The 23645-nt window shown below is 47.3% G+C and overlaps 1 protein-coding gene across 1 annotated transcript in view; it reads left to right on the forward strand.

Moving 5' to 3' along the window:
* LOC147683754 (vomeronasal type-2 receptor 1-like) overlaps positions 1–23645 on the forward strand; it is a 264173-nt gene that overhangs the window by 222315 nt on the left and 18213 nt on the right. The window contains exon 4 of the mRNA XM_086944906.1: positions 17917–18141. Coding sequence (XP_086801032.1) covers positions 17917–18141 — 225 coding nt within the window. The remainder of the gene's footprint in view (positions 1–17916; positions 18142–23645) is intronic.

Here is a 23645-nt window from a genome sequence, read left to right on the forward strand (position 1 = left end):
CCTCCGTTAGGGATTCCTCTTATATAGTGTCCCATTTAGCCTGAATTGGGAGGGGGCAGGTGGGGAGATCCTCCTTGTGTGCTTTGTAAATATGGGAGACCAGTTTGGTCCTCCTGCCAGGGTGGTTATTGCCTGTAAGGTTGTCGTGATGTGTGGCTCCTGTGGAAATGTCAGCCACAGCTCTCGGGTCACTGCAGAAATGTTTGCGTACTACAGGTGTTGCCCTCTGCCTAGCTCAAGCACACTCTCTGCTTCTTCCCTCGTAAGGTATTGTAGGCTGTATATAAGTCACTCATCATTTGACATCCTCTCTCAGTTCCTTTAGCAATTGGCATATTTTGTCCTATCTTTTTAAAAGGCTGCATGGCCCACATCGGGGCTTCAGGGGCATAAGGCGCCTTTTTCACTACGTTTTTATTGCAGCTTCCCAGGTTGCGGCTACATGTCAAATGATGTATGGGATGCACTCAGGTACTCCGGCCCTCAGCTTGAGGAGTTCAGGGAGCGGGATCTCATGATTCATGCCCGCTAGCAACCGTTTCTCCCAATTATCTTGGTCATCCAACCAATGCACCCCATGTTGGAGCTGCAATGGCATACAATATAGCTCCAGCCGAGGGACATCAAGCTCCCCCCTCTCCCACTTCCTACGCGGTGTATCCAGTTTTACTTGTTTGCTTTTCGATCCCCATATTAGCTCCACCATAAGACGCTCCAACTGTTGGAAGTACATGTGCAAGATTCGGTAAAGTAAATTCTGCATGCCGTATAAACTTAGTCGCAAGATCACCATCTTCAACAGTGCAACCTTACCCATCAATGATAGAGGGAGGTCTTTCCAGAAAGCTATCGATCTCTGGATACATCCCACACATCTCCCCATTTTGCTCTCCAAAAAAGGCTGACTGCATTTGTACTAGCTTATTCCCAAGCTATCTCGCCTCGTCACCCACCCAACGCATCCCCACATGGGGCAGCACAGTCTTCTCCTTTCCAGCCAAATTGCCCATGGGGAAAAGTTTAGATTTCCCTTGGTTGTGACGCAGTCCTGACACCTCCCAGAATCTCGTTAGCTCCATAGTAAGCACCAGTACAGGTTCTTCAGGATGTTGGAGATATACGAATGTGTCATTGGCGTACATAGACCCTGACCCTGACCCCAGAACACCCCCCACGCCGCACAGCTCGACAGCTGTGCCCCCTCGCTGCTACTCGTTCACCCTGCTCCGTTCTTGCCTCATTTTCGTGCTCTCTGTGACTGTACTTTAACTTGTGATTGTACCTCTGGTGTTGTACTTATGTTTTAATTGACAGTGTGCTTTTCGTTTTTCACGGAACCCTCTGGTGTGTCCCCACCCGCTCCCCGCTTCCCCCCGCCGCTCCCTCGCGGCCCGCCCCCTTTTCATTCCTGTACCCCATTGGCCGCCCGCTCCCGCCTCCCAGCTGCTCCTCCCTCCCACTTGGCCTCATATGGAGCCCGCGCGGCGCAGGTGAGTGTGACCTGACCCCAGGACACCCCCCACGCTGCACGGCTCGCCAGCTGTGCCCCCTTGCTGCTGCTCGTTCGCCCTGCTCCATTCTTGCCTCATTTTCGTGCTCACTGTGACTGTACTTTAACTTGTGATTGTACCTCTGGTGTTGTACTTATGTTTTAATTGACAGTGTGCTTTTCGTTTTTCACGGTACCCTCTGGTGTGCCCCCACCCGCTCCCCGCTTACCGCCACCGCTCCCTCGCGGCCCGCCCCCTTTTCATTCCTGTACCCCATTTGCCGCCCGCTCCCGCCTCCCAGCTGCTCCTCCCTCCCACTTCGCCTCATATGGAGCCCGCGCGTACGCGCAGCGGTCACATGAAGCGGTCACGCGCAGCGGGCGCGCCAAAGGCAAGCCCGTCTGCGCACGTCTGCACCTGGACCGCGCCCAGCACCAGGACCCCTGGTCCCCGGAGTTGCCAGCCCACACGACGGACCCTTCACCTGTCAAGCCTGCAATTTCACCTGCCTCCGGACCTGCACCGCACCTGAAAGGCCAAGCACCAGCAACAACCACCTCAAGTGCATCCTGCTCAACACCCGCTCCGTTCACAGACACGCCATCGAACTTTGGAATCTGCTCGACACAACATCACCGGACGTCGCCTTCCTGACGGAAACCTGGATGAACGCCTCCTCAGCGCCCGACATCACCATAGCCATCCCGGACGGATACAAGATCACCCGGAGGGATCGCGTCAACCAGTCCGGAGGAGGCATCGCCATCATCCACAAGAACACCATCCGCATCACGAGCAACTCCGACGACACCTTCACCGCCGCCGAACACCTTCACTTCCAGATACACACCGACCCCAAGACCACCCTCAGAGGCACTCTCATCTACAGACCCCCGGGACCACGCACACAATTGAGCGAAGCCATCGCAGACTTCATCAGCCCGCACTCCCTCACCTCCTCTGACTACATCCTCCTAGGAGACCTCAACTTCCACCTGGAGAACAACAACGACGGCAACACCACCACCCTGCTGGACAACCTCGCCAACCTTGGACTCAAGCACCTGGTTAACACCCCCACCCACTACGCCGGCCACACGCGTGACCCCGTCTTCTCCTCCAGCAAACACATCTCCTTCAGCCACTCCACCGGACTTCATTGGACTGATCACAGCTGCGTCCACTTCAACTTCAGGAGAACCGCGACCCACCACCACCCACAACAGGTTCCCCGCAGGAGCTGGAGCAAGATCACCGCCGACCAGTTCACCACCTCCTTCAGCCAGAACCCTCCCGCCAGCACAACAGACCCCAACGAAGTCACCCGCAACCTCACACAGTGGCTCACCATCTGCGCTGACAACCTCGCCCCACTGAAGGACCCTCCCAGCAGACCCGGCTTCAAGAAAGCCTCGTGGTTCACCAACGAACTCAAAACATCCAAGAAAAACTGCTGCACCCTCGAAAAAGCCTGGCGCCACGACCAGACTACAGAAAACATGACTGCCCTCAAGAACCCCACTCGCACACACCACCAGCTGATCCGCACCAGTAAAAGGACAAAATTCAAAGAACGACTGGAAAACAACACCCACAACAGCAAGGAACTATTCAGCATCGTCAAAGAGCTCTCCAACCCCAGCACCGGAAACAACGACATTACACCTTCGCAAGACCTCTGCAACTCACTTGCCTCCTTCTTCCACCGCAAGATCGCCGACATACACACGGCTCACCGACCACGCACCCAACCACCCAACCACCGCCCCCCACCACCACCCTCTGCAACTGGACACCCATCAGCACCGAAGACACCACCCGCACGATGAACGCCATCTACTCCGGATCCCCTACCGACCCCTGCCCCCACCACGTCTTCAACAAGGCCGACTCCATCATCGCACCCCAACCCCGGGACATCATCAACATCTCCTTCACCACCGCCACCTTCCCGGAGAGCTGGAAACATGCCGAGCTCAGCGCCCTCCTGAAGAAACCGACAGCAGACCCCACCGACCTCAAGAACTTCCGCCCCATCTCGCTCCTCCCTTTCCCTGCCAAAGTCATCGAGAAGACCGTCAACAGACAACTCTCCACCTTCCTAGAGACCAACGGATCCCAATTCCCCTCACAGTCCGGATTCCGTGCAAACCACAGCACTGAGACCGCCCTCATCGCAGCCACCGGCGACATCAGATCCCTGCTTGACAACGGGAAAACAGCTGCCCTCATCCTCCTGGACCTCTCTGCAGCGTTCAACACAGTCTGCCACCGCACCCTAACACAGCGCCTCAGCAACATCGGAATCCAAGGAAAGGCACTGGAATGGATCATCTCGTTCCTCGCCGGAAGAACCCAGAGAGTCCGCCTCCCCCCGTTCAGATCAAAGGCCACCGAAGTCACCTGCGGCGTACCCCAAGGATCCTCGCTCAGCCCCACCCTCTTCAACGTCTACATGAGCCCCCTCGCAGACATCGCATGCCAACACAACCTCAACATCATACCCTACGCCGTCGACACCCAGCTGATCCTCTCCCTCACCAATGACCCTGCCACCGCCAGAGCCAACCTACACGAGGGAATGAAGGACGTCGCCTAATGGATGAAGAACAGCCGCCTGAAGCTGAACTTGTACAAGACGGAAGTCCTCATCCTGGGATCATCCCCCTTCACCTGGGACGACTCCTGGTGGCCCCCTGTCCTGGGCATCACCCCCAAACCAACGGACCACGCACAAAACCTGGGCTTCATCCTGGACTCCTCCCTCACGATGACCAGACAAGTCAACGCCGTCTCATCAGCCTGTTTCAACACCCTGCGCATGCTCCGAAAGATCTTCCGTTGGATCCCCACCAAAACCAGGAATACGGTCACCCAGGAACTCGTCACATCCGACTGGACTACGGGAACACCCTCTACGCAGGTACCACTGCCAAACTACAGAAAAGACTCCAGCGCATACAGAGCGCCTCCGCACGACTCGTCCTGGACATCCCCCGCCACAACCACATCTCCGCACACCTGAGAGACCTGCACAGGCTCCCCGTCAGCAAGAGGATCACGTTCAGACTCCTCACCCACGCACACAAGGCCCTCCACGACCTGGGGTCCAAGTACCTCAACAACCGCCTCACCTTCTACACGCCCACCCGCCAGCTGCGATCAACCAGCCTCGCCCTCGCCACCGTACCACGCTTTCGCAGAACCACCATAGGAGGAAGATCCTTCTCCTTCCTGGCGGCCAAAACATGGAACTCCCTCCCCATCCACCTACGACTGACCCAAGACCATCTCTCCTTCAGGAGGCAACTCAAGACCTGGCTTTTCGAGCAGTAACGGACCCCTCCCCCCCCCAGGGCCTTGAGACCCTCCGGGTGAGTAGCGCGCTATATAAATTGTTTGATTGATTGATTGATTGATTGATTAATAGACACCAGATGGTTAGTGTCACCCAGCTGGATACCCTATCGCTGCATCTTTTTCCTGAGGTTGATTGCCAAGGGCCCCATCGCAATGGCGAATAATAGCGGGACAAGGAGGATCCCTGCCAGGTACCCCTTTGTAGCATGAAGCTATCCGACACCTGATCTCGAAGGCGCACCCTGGCTGTGGCTCTATTGTACAGAGTTTTTATCCATGTAGTACATGTGTCACCTAGTCCCATCTTTTGGAGCACAGCCCATATATAACTCCATTCTACAGAATCAAAGGCCTGTTGCATGTCCAGTAAGCTCAATGCCCAGATTTCTGCTTCAAGATGTGGTGTATGCCAAATATGTGCAAGCCTGCGCAAATTATGTGTAGTGTTCTGCCCAGGAATCAGTCGGGACATGTATGGTAGGAAACGAGCTGCCATTATGCCTCTTAAAAATTTTCGTCAATGTTCAGGAGGGAGATGGGCCTGTAGATACCCAGGGAGAGAGGGTCTCTGTCCAGCTTAGGGATCATAGACACTGTTGCTTCCAGCATAGTCTTGGGGAGCTCTCTATGATGTAGAGCTTCATTGTACACCTCAAGGAGGCGTGTAGCCAATTGTGGGGCAAATGTTTGTAAAACTCCGCCAGGAGCCTTTCGCTTCCAGGGCATTTCTCCGGTTTTAGCTTTTTAATTGATGTAAGCAGATTGGTGCCCCCAAAACCTCTGTGTCCTCCTCTCCCAGAGTGAGGAGCGTCATGCCCTCAAGGAATTCCTGTAGAGAGTGCGTTTGAACATGGGAGTCCGCTGCACACGTGTTTTTTAAGTGGGTCACCAATTCCTTCAGAATCGCACCTGTATTTACCATGTTTCCTTCACCATTTCTCAGTTGTAGGATAGGTCTGTGCTCTGTTTCGCATAAGAAGTGCCAGCAACATGTACCCCTCTATGTGTAGTCTTTGTCTGTATGTGGTGTACATACATTTTTCCAGCCTAGTCCAAGCCTCAAGTAGCTCCTCGTGAACTTGTGTCCAATCGACAATCTGGGCAGGTGTCTTGTGCATAGCGCTATCTAGTCTTTTAAGTTCTTTCTCCAGTGTTGTGATATTGTCGCTCAACTGGTGTCTTACCCCGTATGTGGTCGTCATGCACACCCCCTAAGGACCACCTTCATTGCCTCCGATTCCGTAGATATATGAGTCGTCGACTCCCAGTTATCTGTAAAGTAGTGTTGCAGTGCCTCTTCTGCAGTATGTGCATAGAGAGGGTCAGTGAGTGCCTCGGCTCAAAGTCACCAGTGCGGAATGGCCGGTCGACCAGGCCCGCTCTTAAGAGTGAGCAATAGCAGTGCGTGGTCTTAGAGGTAGCGAAACAGATATGATAGTCTCTCTGTGGCAGCGGATAGACCAGCTGTGAGGCAGCAGTGATCTATTCGCTCAATGTGTGAGCCGCAGGGGTACAACATAAGAATTCTCTGTTGGCGGGATTACGAGCCCTCCATTTGGCCCTGAGTTGCATGCCCTGCATTATTGTGGCTAGCGATCTTGACATGCGAGGCTTGGTGTTGTCTCTGAGGGGGTTTCCTGTTTAACACTGCATCAAAGATGCGGTTAAAGTCTCCAAAAAGGATGAGTTTGGTCCCCATGTATAGTGTTGCCGGAGTGCTGGGAAAAAGTCAGGGAAATCGGTGTTAGGAGCATAGACATTAATTATGCAAATCTCCTTGCCCCCCATCTCCCATGCAAAATAACAAAGCTCCCATCTGGGTACAGGACATGGTGTAAATGTTGAAAGGGGATGCTAGGCGCCACCCACACCAGGGCTTCCCGTGCGAAGCCCGAGTACGAGGTGGCATACAGTTGGGCCCTCCACCTCCTCCGTACACTCATGATAGTGTTACCCCAGACATGTGTTTCCTGAAGCCCAGCAATTGCTATTTTATATCGCTTCAAAAATGTGTGCACTCTACAGCGTTTTTCTAGCCCCGCCATCCCCTGAATAGTCTAATTAAGTATCCTCAGTGTTTGTACTGACATGATTGGGTTGTCGTGCATGAGTCATTTCTGTCTCCCTATCCCATAGAAGTCCAGTTTGTCTTCCCGACATCTTGTTTGACATGTGTGAAATTTCCCACAACGCTAAGATTCCATCAACAACTAGAAGAACATTGTAAACTAAATAATCCCCCCACCCCATGGGCAGTTGCATTACTTCTGATGCATACATTCTGACCCATACAAATAGCAGCACATACCGCCCCACACCTCCCCCCTACCCGTAAAAAACATTAGAGTTCCCAACACAAGGTTCCAGAGGCAGAGAGCTAGTCTGGCCTTGCCTAATAAACGGGTATATCTATTGTATCTGTTGCTGTGCTAGAGAACTGGCTTCATCCAGGTGCGAGATTGCTCTCTAACATCCCAGGCTGGCCTGTACTCTGTTGGGGGGCGTTGCTGCCCCTGTGAGTGCCCTTGCCTCTACTGTCATCATTGATGAACATGATAATTATTATTAACATACATAAAGGGGGAAAAAACAGCCCCCATCGCCCTCATTTGTAAGTCTATTCGGAACTACACCTGGCCATAGTAATTGAATTTACATTTATCTTTACAATTGTCTCTCAGGATCTCCGCCTATACCGTTCATTCGTGCCCACTGCCTGGGTCGCCTGCACCGGCCTCTTGGTCTGGCGTCATGTCAACGGAGTCCTGGACTGTCTCTGTGTCCGAGGCCTGCAGTGTGGCATCCTGGAGGACTTTTATTCCACCGGAACTCGCCGCCCTACCGCTCTGTAGCTGTTGTTGTGGTCGTCTACGGCCCTGCAGTGTGTTCTTTGCCACTATTGGTCCAGTGGAAGCCGTGGAGGGCACCAGGCGTCTCCCCCTGGACCCCTTGCATCCCGTCAGTCGCTCTCCTCACCCGCTGAGAAGAAGAACAATGTGCGGCCCTCATTTTCCACTCAAAGTTTAGCAGGGAACATTAAGCTGTATTTTAAATTCAGGTCCCGCAGTCTCCGTTTCACTGGAATTAAGGTTTTCCTCTGCTCCTGCACTGTTTGAGTGTAGTCTGGGTACACCGAAATAGAATGTCCGTCAAAAAAGAAGCGCCTTCCACTACGGGACAGCTGGAGGACGTGATCTCTGTCTTGGAAATTGAAGAGCTTTGCAATGATAGCTCGGGGGTGCTCCGGGCGTGGGCGTTGGCACTAGCGCCCTATGTGCCCTCCCAATATTGAAGGAATTAGATAATCTGTTTGGGGTTATTTCCAGTGTTATCCACTCCTCAAGTAACAGTTCAGCTGACGGGCCCTCTGATTTTTCAGGGAATCCTACAAACCTGAGATTCCCCCTCCTTCAGAATTCTCAGCTCTTTCATCTAATCTTATGACCTGCCGCTTAAGGTCCACCAGCGTGTCGCCAAGCTTCCATATCTTTCTCGGTGACTGATACTCTGTCCGAGACCTTCCGCAGGTCACATCTCAGTAGATTCACGTCGAAGGCCACCGCATCTATTTTTTGGACCATATCATCCCTGATCGACTGAATAGCCTGGATGACGTCCGCCAACGTGGGAGAGTCCTCACTCGACCGCTCAGCGGCCCCATTCCCTCCTGCAAGATCCTCCTCTCTAACCTCGGCGCCGTGGGGCATGGGTTTAGCAAAATCACAATTTTAGTTGCCTGAGCTTTAGGCGCTTTATCCTTCACCATGATTGCATGCGAATCGAGTTGCCTTCTGGTGCTCAATGTGTCCCCAAGTAGACTGATTTCCAGCCCTTAGTTCAGCAATTCCTGAGGTAATACTAGGTTTCCCAGTCTTGTAGGCCTCCTGTAGGCCACTGCGATTCTGACTGGAACGCGTCTCCTGTGCTGAGGATCCCTCTTGTGCATTTGTGCCCCAGTCCACTCGTCCTCCGTCCCGGGGCCCCACATTAATTATGTCTTCTCAGTACTCACTTAGGGTGCAGTAATCTGCGTTGGGTCCCGATCAGAACTCCGAACCAGCCCGTGCACCACAGTAAATCTGTTAGTGTTCAGCTGCCTGAGGTGCATAGTGTGCTGTCAATCTGGGGCGGAGTGCCTCCGCTCCCAGGATACCTCCACATGGACAGGCGGCATAGGCCCAGCACCTATCACTAGACCTCTCATTGCTACCGGTCATCAGCAGGTAGGCGCCTTCCACCCATCCAAAGGGGGGCACCCCAATCACCAGCCTCTCGTTTTTATCATCCCCCAGGTCTCAGGGTCTGCCCTTGTTGCTGACGGGACCTTATAAATTCCCCCACCGTAACGCGTCCACCTGGGGCCCAGGAAACCAGATTTCCAGGCCTGGGGTCGGGCCAGCCGCCCACCTCGTCGTCCCTCCGGGGAATCAGCATCTTCTCGCCTTCACCATAGGCCTCAGAGGCCACCAACCTTCTCTCTTCAGCTCGCCCACCCGACATCAGGGGTAGCGCCCCCTCAAGACAGGGAGGACCGTTCCCCCCAGGGCACGCTAACTTAGTCCGGAGCTGCAGCCTGATCTCTGCCCCAGGCCCCAGCCCAGTCCTTCCACTTCCACCATTCAGCATGCGGGTGAGCGCTTCGGTGGGTACACAATGGGAGTCTCGTAATCACCCCCCTGGCCACCCACCAGGGCCTGGGGCGCTCAGTAGGTGTTCTCGGCCTCCAGAGAAGGCCCCTCCTCCAGGACCTCCGCCTGGGGTCCTTGTCCCAGGCCCCTCAAGTCTCGGCTCGGCATTGTTCACTTCTCTGTGCACCCGATGGCTGTCACGGGCCGGCCCCCTATTGCCGCCTCTTGGGATGTGGCAGCAGTTCCTCACCTCCAGGGGGGGCCTCGCGGCCCTCCGCCATGGTTGTAGCTCTGGGTCAGGCCTCGGAGTCCTCCGCCTCGCATTCACTCTCCTCTGCCAGCAAAGATGGAGCCTCCGCCCTCCGAGGGCAGCAACACTGATTCAGCGGTCCCAGAGGCATACTCAGGGGTACAGCTGCTGTCCGTGGCCGTGTGGGGTCACACAGCACCTTAGAGACCTTGTAGAGCTTGCAGTAGGGGCAGCATGTTACAGTATTTCTGTTTTGCATAATTAGGGCCGTTGTGCGGAGCTCTGCTGAAACGCGTCTACTCGGCCATGCTGGCAAGCCACGCCTGTTTCGTTCTAAACTTGTTAACATTGGTATACACATGTCTGATACATGTAATGTACCTGTAAATCCCTAGTATATGGTACTACTTGTACTCCGGGCTTGTAAATTATATACTACCAGAGGGCTGCAAAATTCATTGTGCCACTCTCCAAAGTAGCATTGTGAAATTCTGTCTCTGGACCTTCCAATACAGTCTGAATGTGCAGTTTTAAACTGACATTTCGACCTGTCAAAATAACCTTTTTTTACAGACCTAAACTTTTCTTTTTAAATCTTATGATTCCCTTCAAGGTAGGCCTTAAATACCCAGAAGGCAGGACAGGGAGCATGGTTTTTAAAAGTTGGACATGTATTTTTAATGTTTTACATTTCCTGGCAGTGGAAAACATCCACATTCGTTTTTCACTGTGGCAAAGCTGGCTCCCTGACAGTTTAACTCTGGTTCATACTATTACATTTAATAAGTGCTAAAATCCGATTCGTAACAGTTAGAAAAATAATTCAAGGACTTATTTTAAAGAAAATTTACAATCCATTTTAATGTCAAGGTATTTTGGAACAGGTACTTTTAGAAAGTTGTCTTGCTCTTTCCTAAACCCAAAAGTCTTTTTTGCCAGTGTCTAACTGTCACCTGACTACTGAAGGCTCCCCTGTGGTGTATTTCTCCCAGACAGTGGGCAATGGTGTGGGGAGAGTGTCACCCTCCTTGACAGAATGACCCGGGGGCTGTGCCCAGCCATTTCCTGTGCTTCAGAGAACGCCTTTCCTGTCACTGGTAAATAAAGCTCACATCTAGGCCTGCCTCCCTCCCTCACAATGCATCACACATAGAAACAAAAAACACAAGGAGAAATAAAGCATTTCTCCTCATTTCACCTGTTTAAGACCAGGTTTTCCCTGGTCCTAATTTTGGTGCTGCCCCATATTTACACCACTTTTGTAAATATGGAGCAGCGTCAACATCAATGGGTGTTGCTGTGGAACGCCCACTGCAACACCCATTGCCCACCCCTTTCAGGCTAAGTACAGTGCTTAACGCCGCCTTGTGAATAAGGCAAAGCCCCTGTCGCCACAAGAACGGTGGTAAAAATGGTGTTCCTGGGGCTAGAGGGGTTTGTAAATATGCCCCTTACTCTTTTACAGATTAAGCACTGGAGATAAAGGAACATGCAGTGGATGGTTGTGGAAGAAAGGAGTATGAGGTGCAATCAAGACCACCCAACTTTGGTATTTGGCAATTTTGATATTAGGCAACGTGGACAACGGGCTCCTAATTACAACTTTAGTCACTTGCACTTATTTTTTGATAATTAAGTACTGAATACGCGGTTACCAATATTTATTTATCACTTTTTGAAATGTGGGACTTTAGCACAGGAGGTTAAAACATATAAATACTAATATGCAATCAATAAAGGTAGTTGGAAATGAAAGAATTTTCCGACCTGGTATTAGGACCACATTCTTGACAGATAGGGACTTATTTTGTGGCTGACGTTTTGCGTGTGTAGTCTAGGTGTGTCGTACTGCAGAACAAGGAAGATCCCACATGGGCGGGCCGAGGAGCAATTCATATTCATGTTCGGAGGGAGTCTATCTCAGTTTTACACTAACACCCCCTTTTGTTCATGTTGTTGTCCTCCATCCTGATTAGTGAAAATATTGATGTCCCTAAACAACAGCTAGGAAAATTGACAGGTGCAACCTTTTTTGAAGTACCACATACAGCAAAATGATTTGCTTCTAGGAGACTTATGCATTTTGGTATGAACAATTCATGCCTATGAAAGTTACAGTTATGAGTGCACTACAGGACTTTGAAGAAGTGCATTTCCCCGCACTAACCATCCAATAACAGTACAGGAGATGGTTAATCAAAGTACATACTCATTCAATAGAAAAACAGTTTTCCACAGCGGACCAACCGAGAAAGCACCTCAAACTTCAAAAAGTCCCATACACTATTCAGTCTCTTGTGCTGTTCAACCTCCAAGACCGTCTGTGGTTAGGTCCCACTGGGTTCCCAGAAAGAAGTTTGAAGACACATGGAGGCAGCACCAATATCAAAGTAATTTGCAGAGGCGGTAAGTAGTGTAAAAATATATATTTCTTTTTATTAATCTTTTTCAAAGGTGCACAAGACAGCCAAAGCGTTTCGCTCTCCAACTTTGGGAGCTTCGTCAGGGCAAGATCAAGCGAATTTAGAACCTTTATAGGTTTCAAGGTCAGATAGGAATGGCATCGTCCATAATTATGTAGCTTGACAGGCGCTGTGTACAGGTATGTAGCTCAAACAAATTCCAGTTGGACAAAGACAATACTCAAGATCAAGCGAATTTAGAGCCTTTGTAGGTTTCAAGGTCAGATAGGAATGGCACTGTCCATAATTATGTAGCTTGACAGGCGCTGTGTGCAGGTATGTAGCTCAAGCAAATTCCAGTTGGACAAAGACAATACTCGGAGAAAACTAGAAATGACCGATTACTCCACGTGTTAGTCCAAACGCATCAAGGGGGCCGTGAAACACTACAATCAAGTTGCAATGGTATGTAGTTACCTGTAGAAGTTACATGTATTTCATGTTCGTGTAGGCGAGTATAAGTGCCGTCACGATGATGAGCAGTCCTTGATAAGCTGCAGGGTATACTCGGTCTCACGTTATGGTAACATCCGGACAAGCCCCCATAGAAAGACGCCAAACTCATTCAATCCATGCCCATTCTGCTGAGACCGTCTGTCAGTCAGTCATATACTTTATTCAATAACTTAATATCATAAAAAGGCACAGATACAATATTCAACACATATATACCAATTCACAATCAAAACATTAAAAAATTCCATAAAATCTATTACATTTACATTTCATTTCGTAGGTCTTCAATCAAGGGACAGCTATGACACTAAAATAATTCCATACGTGGATAAACATTAAAAATTACAATAAAAAGTTTTCCTAAATGCTGAGAATAAAATTAAAAGCAATACCATATATAATAGACTAAAAATAAACCACATCTTCCTTCATAATCAAGCTACAGCTCCCATAAAACCTAATCTTTTCTTCATCCCATTAATACGCACCGCTGCCACTAGAAAATTTGCAACATGAAAAGTGGTTCGAGTACTATCCAGGAGTTGCAGTTAAAGGAGTGCCGGCCTAACCTGCACGAACCCTGCTCCCCTTAACACTGGTTCCAGATACTTTTTCCTGATGTCTGCGTAATACTCGCAGAACATTACAAAATGCATAGTATCTTGCAATGAAAAATGATCCCACTTACAAGGTTTGGCATCATCATAAGGTGTTCCACATTTAGGGAAATCTCCCAGTGTAAGGTGAATTATATTAAGTCGAAATCTGGTTAGTAAATACCGATGGAAAGGGCGTGTAACTAGTTTCAGGTAAGGCTCGATTCCAGGTGAGCTCACTAGACCATAGTTCGCTCTTATCATAGGTTTGTTCAGCTCTAATTCCTCCCTTTCAGAAGAAAGAAGACCGTCTGTCATGGGAGCATATTATAGTGGTAGCATGGATGAAGTTGACTTTTAACCCCTTCGCTGCGGCGGCTATTCCGCCGCAGCGCTAAAGGGGCGGGGCGGCCGCGCGGTGGCCGCATGCTGGTGACAGAACCGCTCCGTCACCAGCCGCGGTTGAGCTATGCTGGTGACGGAGCGGTTCCGTCATGACCCGCCCCGCTCATTAGAACGCCCGCGCAGGCGCGAAATCAGCGCCGCGCAGGCGCGGCAGCTGGGCCATGACGGAACCGCTCCGTCATCAGCACAGCTCAACTGTAGCTGATGACGGAGCGGTTCCATCATCAGCAGGGGAGGGGTTAATCACCGGGAGATGGAAAAGATCACCAACCTATCATATGTACCAGGGTAACATGAGGAATTTAAGTTTGATTACTCCATAGTTCATAAAAAACTAAGACTCACAAGTGTTTAGTAGTATATTGCAGAAACAGGGTTCCAGGAACTTGAAGGAGTTGCCTTCAGTATAAGGTGTGGGACCTTTTCTTTTACAAAGCAGGAGGACATCAATCCCATCAATCCATCTAAATAAATTTACCTGAGTGCATTGTGAATCATTTTGGACAAGGAAAGGGTGTCCTTGTTCATGAATGTCTCAGACCACCAGTATGGAGTGATTTAAGCAGGGGTGATGTTTCATTTCTGTCATTTCTGTTTGCCATTGAATTGGAGTCTTGCTGCTGCATCTTGCAAATTTTGCTGGATTCATGTTTTTTTAACTTAGACAACAAGGCGTGCTCAGGTATGTTTTGACAGGTAGGAGACATGCATCATTTGACTATAAATGGTTGAGTCTAGGTTCAACCTTGATATTGATGGCTTTTGAGCTGTAGCAGAATATAATCAGTAAGATGGCAAACGTTACCGGTATTTCACTTCCCCCCTCCTCAACTGGGTGTCTGGCGTCTTCCTTGAAGCTAGAAGCGGGGGTGGAGTGGGAGTTTATCCATGTAGCTGTGACGTGGAGTATACATTGGTATTGATCAGTTTTTCAGATAATACCAATCTTTAAATATTGTACACCTAGGACTCCTGATGGTTGAGTTTGGTGGTATGTATATGTGGAATATTGCATAGCGTAAACCTAGTTCTGAGGTATGATTTCAGGCTGAAAATTTGAGGGCAGTGTACTACAATGTTCTCTTAAGAGGCCAGAACAGGACTTCATGTTGTTCACAGATATTTATGTTTATGTTTTTTCTTAAACTAAGTTTTTCTCAGGAAGATACGTGGAATAGCATTCCTTCCTATTGGTCGCATGGCAGTACGTAAACAAAATGAATGTTGCAGTTGTAGCTTTGCGCACCCCACCAGATGTAAAAAACAAAAACATTTTCTATAGGTTTTTGAATAACACATGAATTTACAACCTTCAGGTAGACAAACAGAATGAGGCCATTTAAATTCTCCCGGTAGCAAAAGTATCATTGAGTGCCACATTCTGCAGAATGTACAGTGTAATATAAAGAAAAAGAAAATAAATAAGTGCCCATCATAGTAGAGCAAGTATTCTTAACATCAAGGTGCAGGAGCACTCTAAAAAAAGGCATCCACAGTACAATTGAGTCATGGATGGCTATTCTGTTGCCCCCAAATGTTCAGGGACAGCCACATCTGACTGGCGTATACAAGCTTTTAGGGATGTTAATGAAAGACAGTTTATGCATGCTGTGATGGAGTTTTACCTTGCAACTAATGTGGTTAAAATGTATAATGACATTAGTTTTACGCCTAATTTTATAAAGCTTGCAAAGGGTAATATGTGGAATATCAGATCTCTGCACATGGCACACATCACTTTAAAAGAATGCCTGTATATATGATGAAAGATAAATGGCATTCTATGCCAATAAAAAATTGGGCTTCCTTACAATATTAACAACATGCTGGGACTTTATAGTTTGCAACTATTTACATTTTAAGTGCCAAAATGTACCACTGTTTCTTTGGAAACACAGCAAATGCTGCCAGCGGAAAGGCAATGAATGGACCTTTTTTGAGCTCCTTTTTTATCTGAACTGTATCAAAGGTATGTGGGTTGCTTAAGCCCCTCTGGCACCCTTAGTTTTACTATCACTGCCCAGACCATGAAGCGTCATCTGCATAATAGCAGACATCTTCGCCGCTAAGTGATGGGATTGTTTACAGGGCTGTGTATCATCCTCCCAAATCTGGAGGAACAGAAAACTGGCTTGGGAAGATCGCATAGAACCAGGGGCTCCAACTGAAAGAAAATAGCACAAGTTTGACTTTAGTCCATCTTTCCTCAAGAGAGCAATTCTTTCGGTAAAGGTTCTTATTGCTGAGAACTAAGGGCCTCCTTACGATGGCGTACAAACTTTAGTCCGTCCGCCATGGGTACATATTTGCGACCGGCCGCCTATGTGGCGGAATCCCCACAATCCTAATCATGATGCGACCGCCACCACAGCGGTCGCATCACGTATATTTTGCATTGTGGTGGGGATGCGGTCAGCAGCCTCCGCCACAATGCAAAATAGATGGTGCAGACACATCCCTGCGCTACGTGGCAGGGATATGTAGGTGGGCACCATAAGTGCCCCCCAAGGCACATGCCCCTACACCTGGGATTGAGGGGGGCCCGCTACAGGCCCCCAAATCCGATTCCACCATTCATTTTGCGGTGGGTTGACCGCCGCAAAACGAACGGAGATAAGGGATGTCATAAGCCCTACGGCGGTGCCTGCAAGGCACCGCTGCAATGTTAGGCAATGTTTTCCTTCCCGGACCCGGCAGAGAGGGGTAGGTCTACCCGAGGAGACACGGGATTTACAAACCTGAAAATTAAGAGGTTGAACCCGGAACTCGACCTGCCGGGTGCTGTTGTTGTAGCTCACATCCACTAAGATAGGCTATTACAGCACAACACAGGTATTTTTGAACCTTTACACGCATTGGAATACTGTTCTGTAGCAAGGTAAAGGCTCTCTGTAGACAGTTTGAAATAGCACATACTATTTGTTTATATTCGGTCCTGAAGAATCGCTTGTCAGTAGACAATCAGCGAGAAACATGTCGACCTATTAATATATTCACTAGTCTAGACTCGCACCAGGGAGCATTATTTCCCTCCGAGCCTATTCTACATTCTATTTTAACTTGGAATAAGGGACCACTAGAATAAACCTGATCCTGGTACCCTTTACCCCAATTTTTACTTCCATAAACGTCTACACAGCACTGGCCCCTCACCCACACTTCACCCATACGGCAGTTGGAAAAAGATCTCCGCCAAAGAGCCCCTCTTTGAGGTGTTGCCCGTTGGGTATTGCACCGCCGACCCAACGAGCCGCATTGCCAATGATGAAGCATGACACCTGCAATGGTGTGTGAGGCCATTATATTCAACAAATTGGATACCCACGCGTTCTACCACGACGCACGGGTGCCACCAACACCAAACTCCCGCTCTCATTAGGAACAGCCTGGTACTTCTTGTGTTTCATGCCACTTTGGGCGAACACCTAGCTGGACCTACCACTCTCTCTTTGAGTGGAAAACTCGCCCTTTCACTGTCTCCCTTCTTTGAAAACAATGTTTTCCTTCAGACAGGCAGTCGGAAAAAGACCGCCTGTTGGAACCATGACAGGTGGTCTTCATGACCGCCACGCTTAATCAACGATTCCCCTCGCTGTCATAATATGGCGAAGAGAAAACAGCAGTACGATGGTGGAGGGCCCGCCACCGACTGGCTGGGGGTGACGGGCCCTCCGCCATCATAATGAGCCCCTCTGTTTTTGTAGAGAGATACAAATATGTTGGGGTACAGCTCTACAAGTACAGGGTTGCTACCCACCTTTTTTCTGGTGTCAAAGTTGACCATGGCAAAGTCTGGAAAAGCCATACAACCGACTACTCTCAACTAGTCTATGGACTGAGATCCACACTTAAAATACCTACATTTGTATTCAGTCTTCCATCTCATTTCTTTGTAATCTGCCTGAAAAACCCTCCTCCAACACCCATTGCAACCACACTGACTGGCCTCTGAGACTTCACAGAACCTGATTACAGCATCTTTCATTTCATAACGTTTCTTACACAGGTAACATCATATCTCAGTAACATCATATTTCCCCCATGCACTTGAGCTAGCTTGAAATTTAGGAAAAAGATCTTTATCACATGAAGATTGTGTTACTTTTTCATTCTGTACACAGAGCTGATGTCATTCACAAGAGGTGCCAATTGTTTCATCTGTTTTGTGATACGTTTTTGTAATGACTTCAAATTGTTAAGCAACACTTGATGATTGTGCTGTGTTGCAGGCTGTGCTTCACACGTTCTACCTTGTTGATCTATTTGCAGCTGATGTACTATCTTAGGCATGTGAAATTCAGTACCTTTTCCAATGAATCGATTTCGCTTGACGAATCAGGAGATGTCGATGCCTACTATGACATCTTAAATTGGCAGATGCATGACAATGGAACCATCTCCTTCGTGCGCATCGGCAAGTACACCGGCTCAAGTGCAGGGTATGACATGAAGATCACCAACAGCTCCATATTCTGGAACACCGTCAGTGGACAGGTTTGTATCCTTTCCACTAGTTTTCTAAGTCTTAGATGATGTCTTGAATAGCTTCATAGACCTTATGAATAATACTATATGTCTCATGCCATCGTGAGTGATCAAAGCCTGTAACAGTGGCACTGTATCAAAAAGAACATCTTGCTTCCAGTCTCATGAGGCAACCCTGTGTACTATTTGCATTAAATAACGTATAACATAACATCTAAAAGACATGGGCAAGGATTGTTGGACTGTGTACCATTCGAAGTTAAACCGAACCTTCATAAGTATTTTTGGGGACTTTGATGCAGACATAGTTTGAGGTACACAATGCAAAGTAAAGTAATACAAATAACACACAGAAAGTAGGCAGACATCCATCATAGGCAACAAAATGACTGGGATCCCATAAACTACTTCTACGTTTTGTTCACTAGAAAAATGCTGGGTTTATTTCAGCTCATTTGGGAACATTTTATGCAGGAGTGACTTGCCTTTATGTGGTGTTTTTGCCGAACCACACCTGAGATATTTCCTGTTTCTCCAAGGGCCCAGACGTGTGAAGTGCACAAATCCAGATCTGTGGAGTGACAGGGAAACCAAACTGTGCAAGCGTGGAGGGCCAGAAGTCCATGCTCGACCCAAATACATCTGTATTGATTGCAAGGCGCTTGCACTCTGTTAGAAAGCTCAGACATTGAAATGCAATTCTCAGCTCCCCAACTGAGCACTTTGCGCCCATTCTCCAGAAACAGTGCATGGCCTGTAACACTGGCCATCACCATGTAATTTAAGCTGCGTGGTGACTGGATGTGTTACAGGCAGTGTAGTGTCAATTACCCTGCTAATGTGCACAAAAGGCTTAACATGTTCTGATCAGTGGACCAAGCACTTTGTTAGAGGAAACTTAGTAAATGGTTAAAAAAAAAACTCTGTTGCTGCTGTGTGTGTTTGTGTGTGCACACGTGCATGGTTGTGTGTGATTGTGTGGGTTTGTGTGACAGGGAATATGGAAGTGTACCTCTAACCAAGTGGCCACCCACTCACCAGTTTCTTACAATGCTCTCCTTGAACATAGGGCGATATCTTGTATAATGGAGCGTATCTGGTATTGGGGTCTACTTATAGCACAATTGTTGTAATTATTGGCAAACAGGGGACAATCTTGGTGCCATGATGGTACCCCTGATAATACTGATAATCCTTGGAATATTCTGGACATTCATACCTTGATGATGCTCACCCTTGGGACACCGCTGCTCATGACATAATGGTGGTCATTTTCCCCACATTTTGGTTTTCAGGCATTATGATGCCTTTACATAGAAAGTGCTAAACCGGTCATTATGGTGATAATTCCTGGCATATTATAAAAATCTAGGGGTGATGTTGAACACCTTTAGTATAATGCTCGCCCCAGCATAATATTGGTACTTTGTGACACATTGTGCATACCTCCAGAGGGATGATTCATTCCCCTGGTATAGTGCTGGCCCAGGCATGATGGTGGTAGTCCTTGGCATATTGAAGGCATCATTAGCATGATGGTACCCAGGCACAGATTGGAATTCCTGGCATATTATGGGCATCTCTTGGCATAAGATAGTGATTTCCATGTTTGACAGTAGTTCGTGTGGGTGTGAGTTCTTTTTGGCAATCGAAAACTCATATCTGAACACCAAGCAGGTGTATATGTTTTGCTAAAAATTACAATATTTTAGGGCAAAACAACTATTGTTGATTTTTCATGAAAATTCCCAGCTTTTATTGGCGTAACATACGTTTGTTTTCAAATTAAAAGCTCCTATTTGAAGGCAAAATGTGAGTATTTTTGTGAAAAGTTAAATTTACGTTTAGAGGGAAATTGTTGTATTTGCTCAAATGTATTTAAAACTGATATTTGAGTGATATTTCTCCATTCCAATTGTGACCCGAGCCTGTATGATTGCTCTAATGTGTCTGCTGGCTGATCCTGTATGGCCCCCACAACCAGAATGAGCACTGGTGTATGATCCTGCACAGTGTGCCTAGCTATAAGGTCTGCATCAAGCGACAGTGAAATTGGTGTCTTTTTTCTCTTTCCATCCATCCCTTGAGAGTCTCAGTATTCTTCACTTCCTTTCAATTTTCAATGTTGTCACTTCAGAGGAGATTCTGAGAATAGGATATAGGACTGAGACTATCACTGGAAGGTGCAGAAAATAAAATGTGAAAATGAGGGAAGACAAATGAGAATATCCTTGGAATGGGCAGGATGTGCAAATAAAAAAATACGTCACCTCACAGTCTCATGCCCCAGGCCTCAGATCTGTTCACAAAACATGACTGAGAATGTCCTTAAAGTGGAAGAATGGAAAAAGAAAGGAAGTGCAGGAAGATGCCCTCTGTCACATCCTAGGCCATGTAAAATAATTCAATTCTGGAATTTCTAATTTTTTACACTTTGTGTAGGAACATTATACTTAATATTGAACCATTTTGCCACTAGTTACTCAAATGTTTCTCTCGGGAGGGTGAACTCCTAGCATCCCCTGTTTTGGGACGGTCCTTCTTGTCACAAAATTAAGGTATTCAAGAATTTTATTAGTGCCCTTTAAGTACTTATGGCTAGATAGCAAATGTATCTGACATTTTGTGCTGTGCTTTAAAATGGAGTGTTTGACCTCATTTGTATGAACATTTCCCCCTAGATGGAGAACACTTGCAAGCGCTCCAAAAGAACTTCAACTTGTTCACCTCATTTTGTTTCCATAAATGAAGAACTTCTAAATAAGCTCCAAGTCTTGCAGAATACAGCAGCTAGACTGGTTTTAAACCTTCCCCATCACTCCCCGTCTGCACCCAGCCTGAAGGCAGTCCATTGGCTGCCAGTCAAGAAGCTGATTAATTTAAAAATCTGCTGTCTTGTCCATAAAACTCTCAACGGACAGGGTCCCCATTACTTGGCTAACAAACTGAAAATATATCAGCCAACAAGAACTCTTCATTCTGCTAATAAAACACCTATTAATAATCCCGGTTCATACAGTCAATTACGGCAGTAGATCATTTTCGAAACTAGCTCCCACTCTTTGGAACTCCCTGGCACTTTATCTTCGTACTGAAATTGACCACAAGAAGTTCTGTAGGCCCTTAAGATTTGGCTATTTTAAATCTATTTTCACTTTCCAGTCATCTTTCTTGTCTGTTCCTGATTCTCGGCAAAGAGCTATGAGACCGTAGGGTGATATATATGCGCTCAACAAGAACCAGTACATAGACATATATTGTTTTGAAGCATACAGACAGGGTTGATGATTACTTATAAAGAAAGCAAAGCTTGTTGGAGAACCCTGCCTTCAAGGGGTCAGTTTAGGAAAGCATTAAGAATTATTTTGAAAAAAAGAGGCGCGTGCTGACCACGTGACAGCATTGGAGCCACTCAAAGCCATCATTAGGGTTGGGTGCACACAGATCACAGTAGAATTTTGGATGGTAAATTGTTTGAGTTGAAGGACTATGTGAGGGACCATAAAAAAGGTACTATCCCTGTTTGAACAGACAAAGCTTCACTAACTGGGGCCATAGAGAGGCATTCATAACTGATAAAAAAAGGAGATGTATTGATCATAATGCATACGTGGCCAAGACCCACTACGAATCAGACAAAATTGGCAGATTGCTCTCACACCTTAACAAACAGGAGCATATAATAACTCCCACTACAGCTATATAATCCTCCCTGGACGTTATAGTATAGTCTCAAAACAAAATACCCTCCGTATTCCTTGACTGTTATAAACTAATGCACTTCCATAATAGAAGATAGCCGGACAAAACAAGATCCAAACTTTTGGTAGTTTTGAGACTGCCAAGTATTGCCCTTTATCTAAAAAGAAACTGGGGAAGAACCACATTTGGATCTCTGGCCCTCGTTGGAAAAACAGATGTAGATGACTCATTTATGGAGTTTTACAACACTTTTAATTCCCAATTGATGCCAAATGTTAGTTGAGTAGTACAAAGTGACAGCGGAAATTGGCCCTTCCTTGCCCAAATCAGGGAAGGATAATCACAGAGATCACAGCCCATACTAAGTAATGACTGCACAATATGAAGCCAGGTTCTAGCCTCATGGTTGTTGCCGGGGCTCAGATGAGAATGGATTTAGCCAGAGTGGCAGTATTTCTCTTACCTTTTGGATGGTTATATTGGATCATTAAAGCTGTTTCACTCACCTGGCTGTACTCAGCTTGCCAAGTATGGGAATTTGGAAAGGCCATCAATACTCTCAGGTGGCAATGCATGCTTTGCTGTTCTGTCAAAGTTTGGGACAGGTCAAAATATGCTCCGTTGGATAAAACTGATATATGTGGAACAAACAGCTAGGGGTAAAGCATTTACAGCTAGATTCATGAAAGAAAAATCGGCTCGCAAAGGGCCGGATTCTGCGAATCTGGCCCTTTGCGAGCGCAATTTTTGCATTTGGGATTCATCATCCCAAATGCAAAAATCGCTAATTGCGAAATCGCATATTTGCGAGGAATTGCATTTAAGGAATCTCTATTTGAGATTCCTTAAATGCAATTCATTATCCATTTATTATTTGTGAATTCGCTATTTCTGGACGCTATTTACCGCGAAGTGTAACTTCGTGGGAAATAGCGAAAACTTAGAAAAATGCACTTTAGTACTTTTTCTAAGTGGTATGTTACACACACACATGTCCTTTGGACATGTGTGTGCGCAACATCAGGCTACATTTACATTTCAGGGGTGCAACAGGGTGTCCATTGGAAACCCCTGCACCCTTGAAATCGTAAAATCAAAATGCGAATCGCTAATAGTGATTCGCACATTGATATGTCTTCCCATTCATTCCTATGGGCCTTCAGGCCCATAGGAATGAATGGGGAGTTATTCCTTATTTACGATTAGCAATTAGCTAATCGCAAATAAGGAAGCTGTAGGAATCGCAATAAATATTGCGATTCCTACATGAATCCCGTTTTGCGAGTCTGTAATAGCGATTCCTTATTATTCACTATTACAGACTCGCAAAACATGCTGATGATGAATCTGGCTGTTAGACTCATATCCAAGGCATTCTGGGAGCATGAGGGCACTTGATGGAGATGATTCCTGCAACCTTACTGTTTGTCCTGCCCATGTAGCAGCTAGCTGCGAAGCTCCATCTATCAGGAAGAAGCTGGGGCATAACCCTGTCAGATACAACTGATGCAGTGTTGCTGTACTTAGACAAGTTGCCCTACTCAAATGTAATATGCATTTTTTTTTGGTATTTACCTTCACAACTTCAGAGAAAAATCTATTGCTCTTTGGATGGAATGCAGGGAGATTTTATTTGGAATGTAGACATACAAAGGGTTTTACTAGCCACTAGTACTTGACAGTGGGAGATCACTTTCAGGATGGCACTCTTCTTCCCTTTGAGTCCTTAGTAGAGCAATGCAGTTTACAAACTGGACGGTTTCTAGCCATTAGAAAAGCTAGCCTGGATAGTGTACACTTGTTGGGTGATC

Source organism: Lissotriton vulgaris, chromosome 11 (genome assembly GCF_964263255.1).
Source record: "Lissotriton vulgaris chromosome 11, aLisVul1.2, whole genome shotgun sequence".
Classification (NCBI taxonomy): Eukaryota; Metazoa; Chordata; class Amphibia; order Caudata; family Salamandridae; genus Lissotriton; species Lissotriton vulgaris.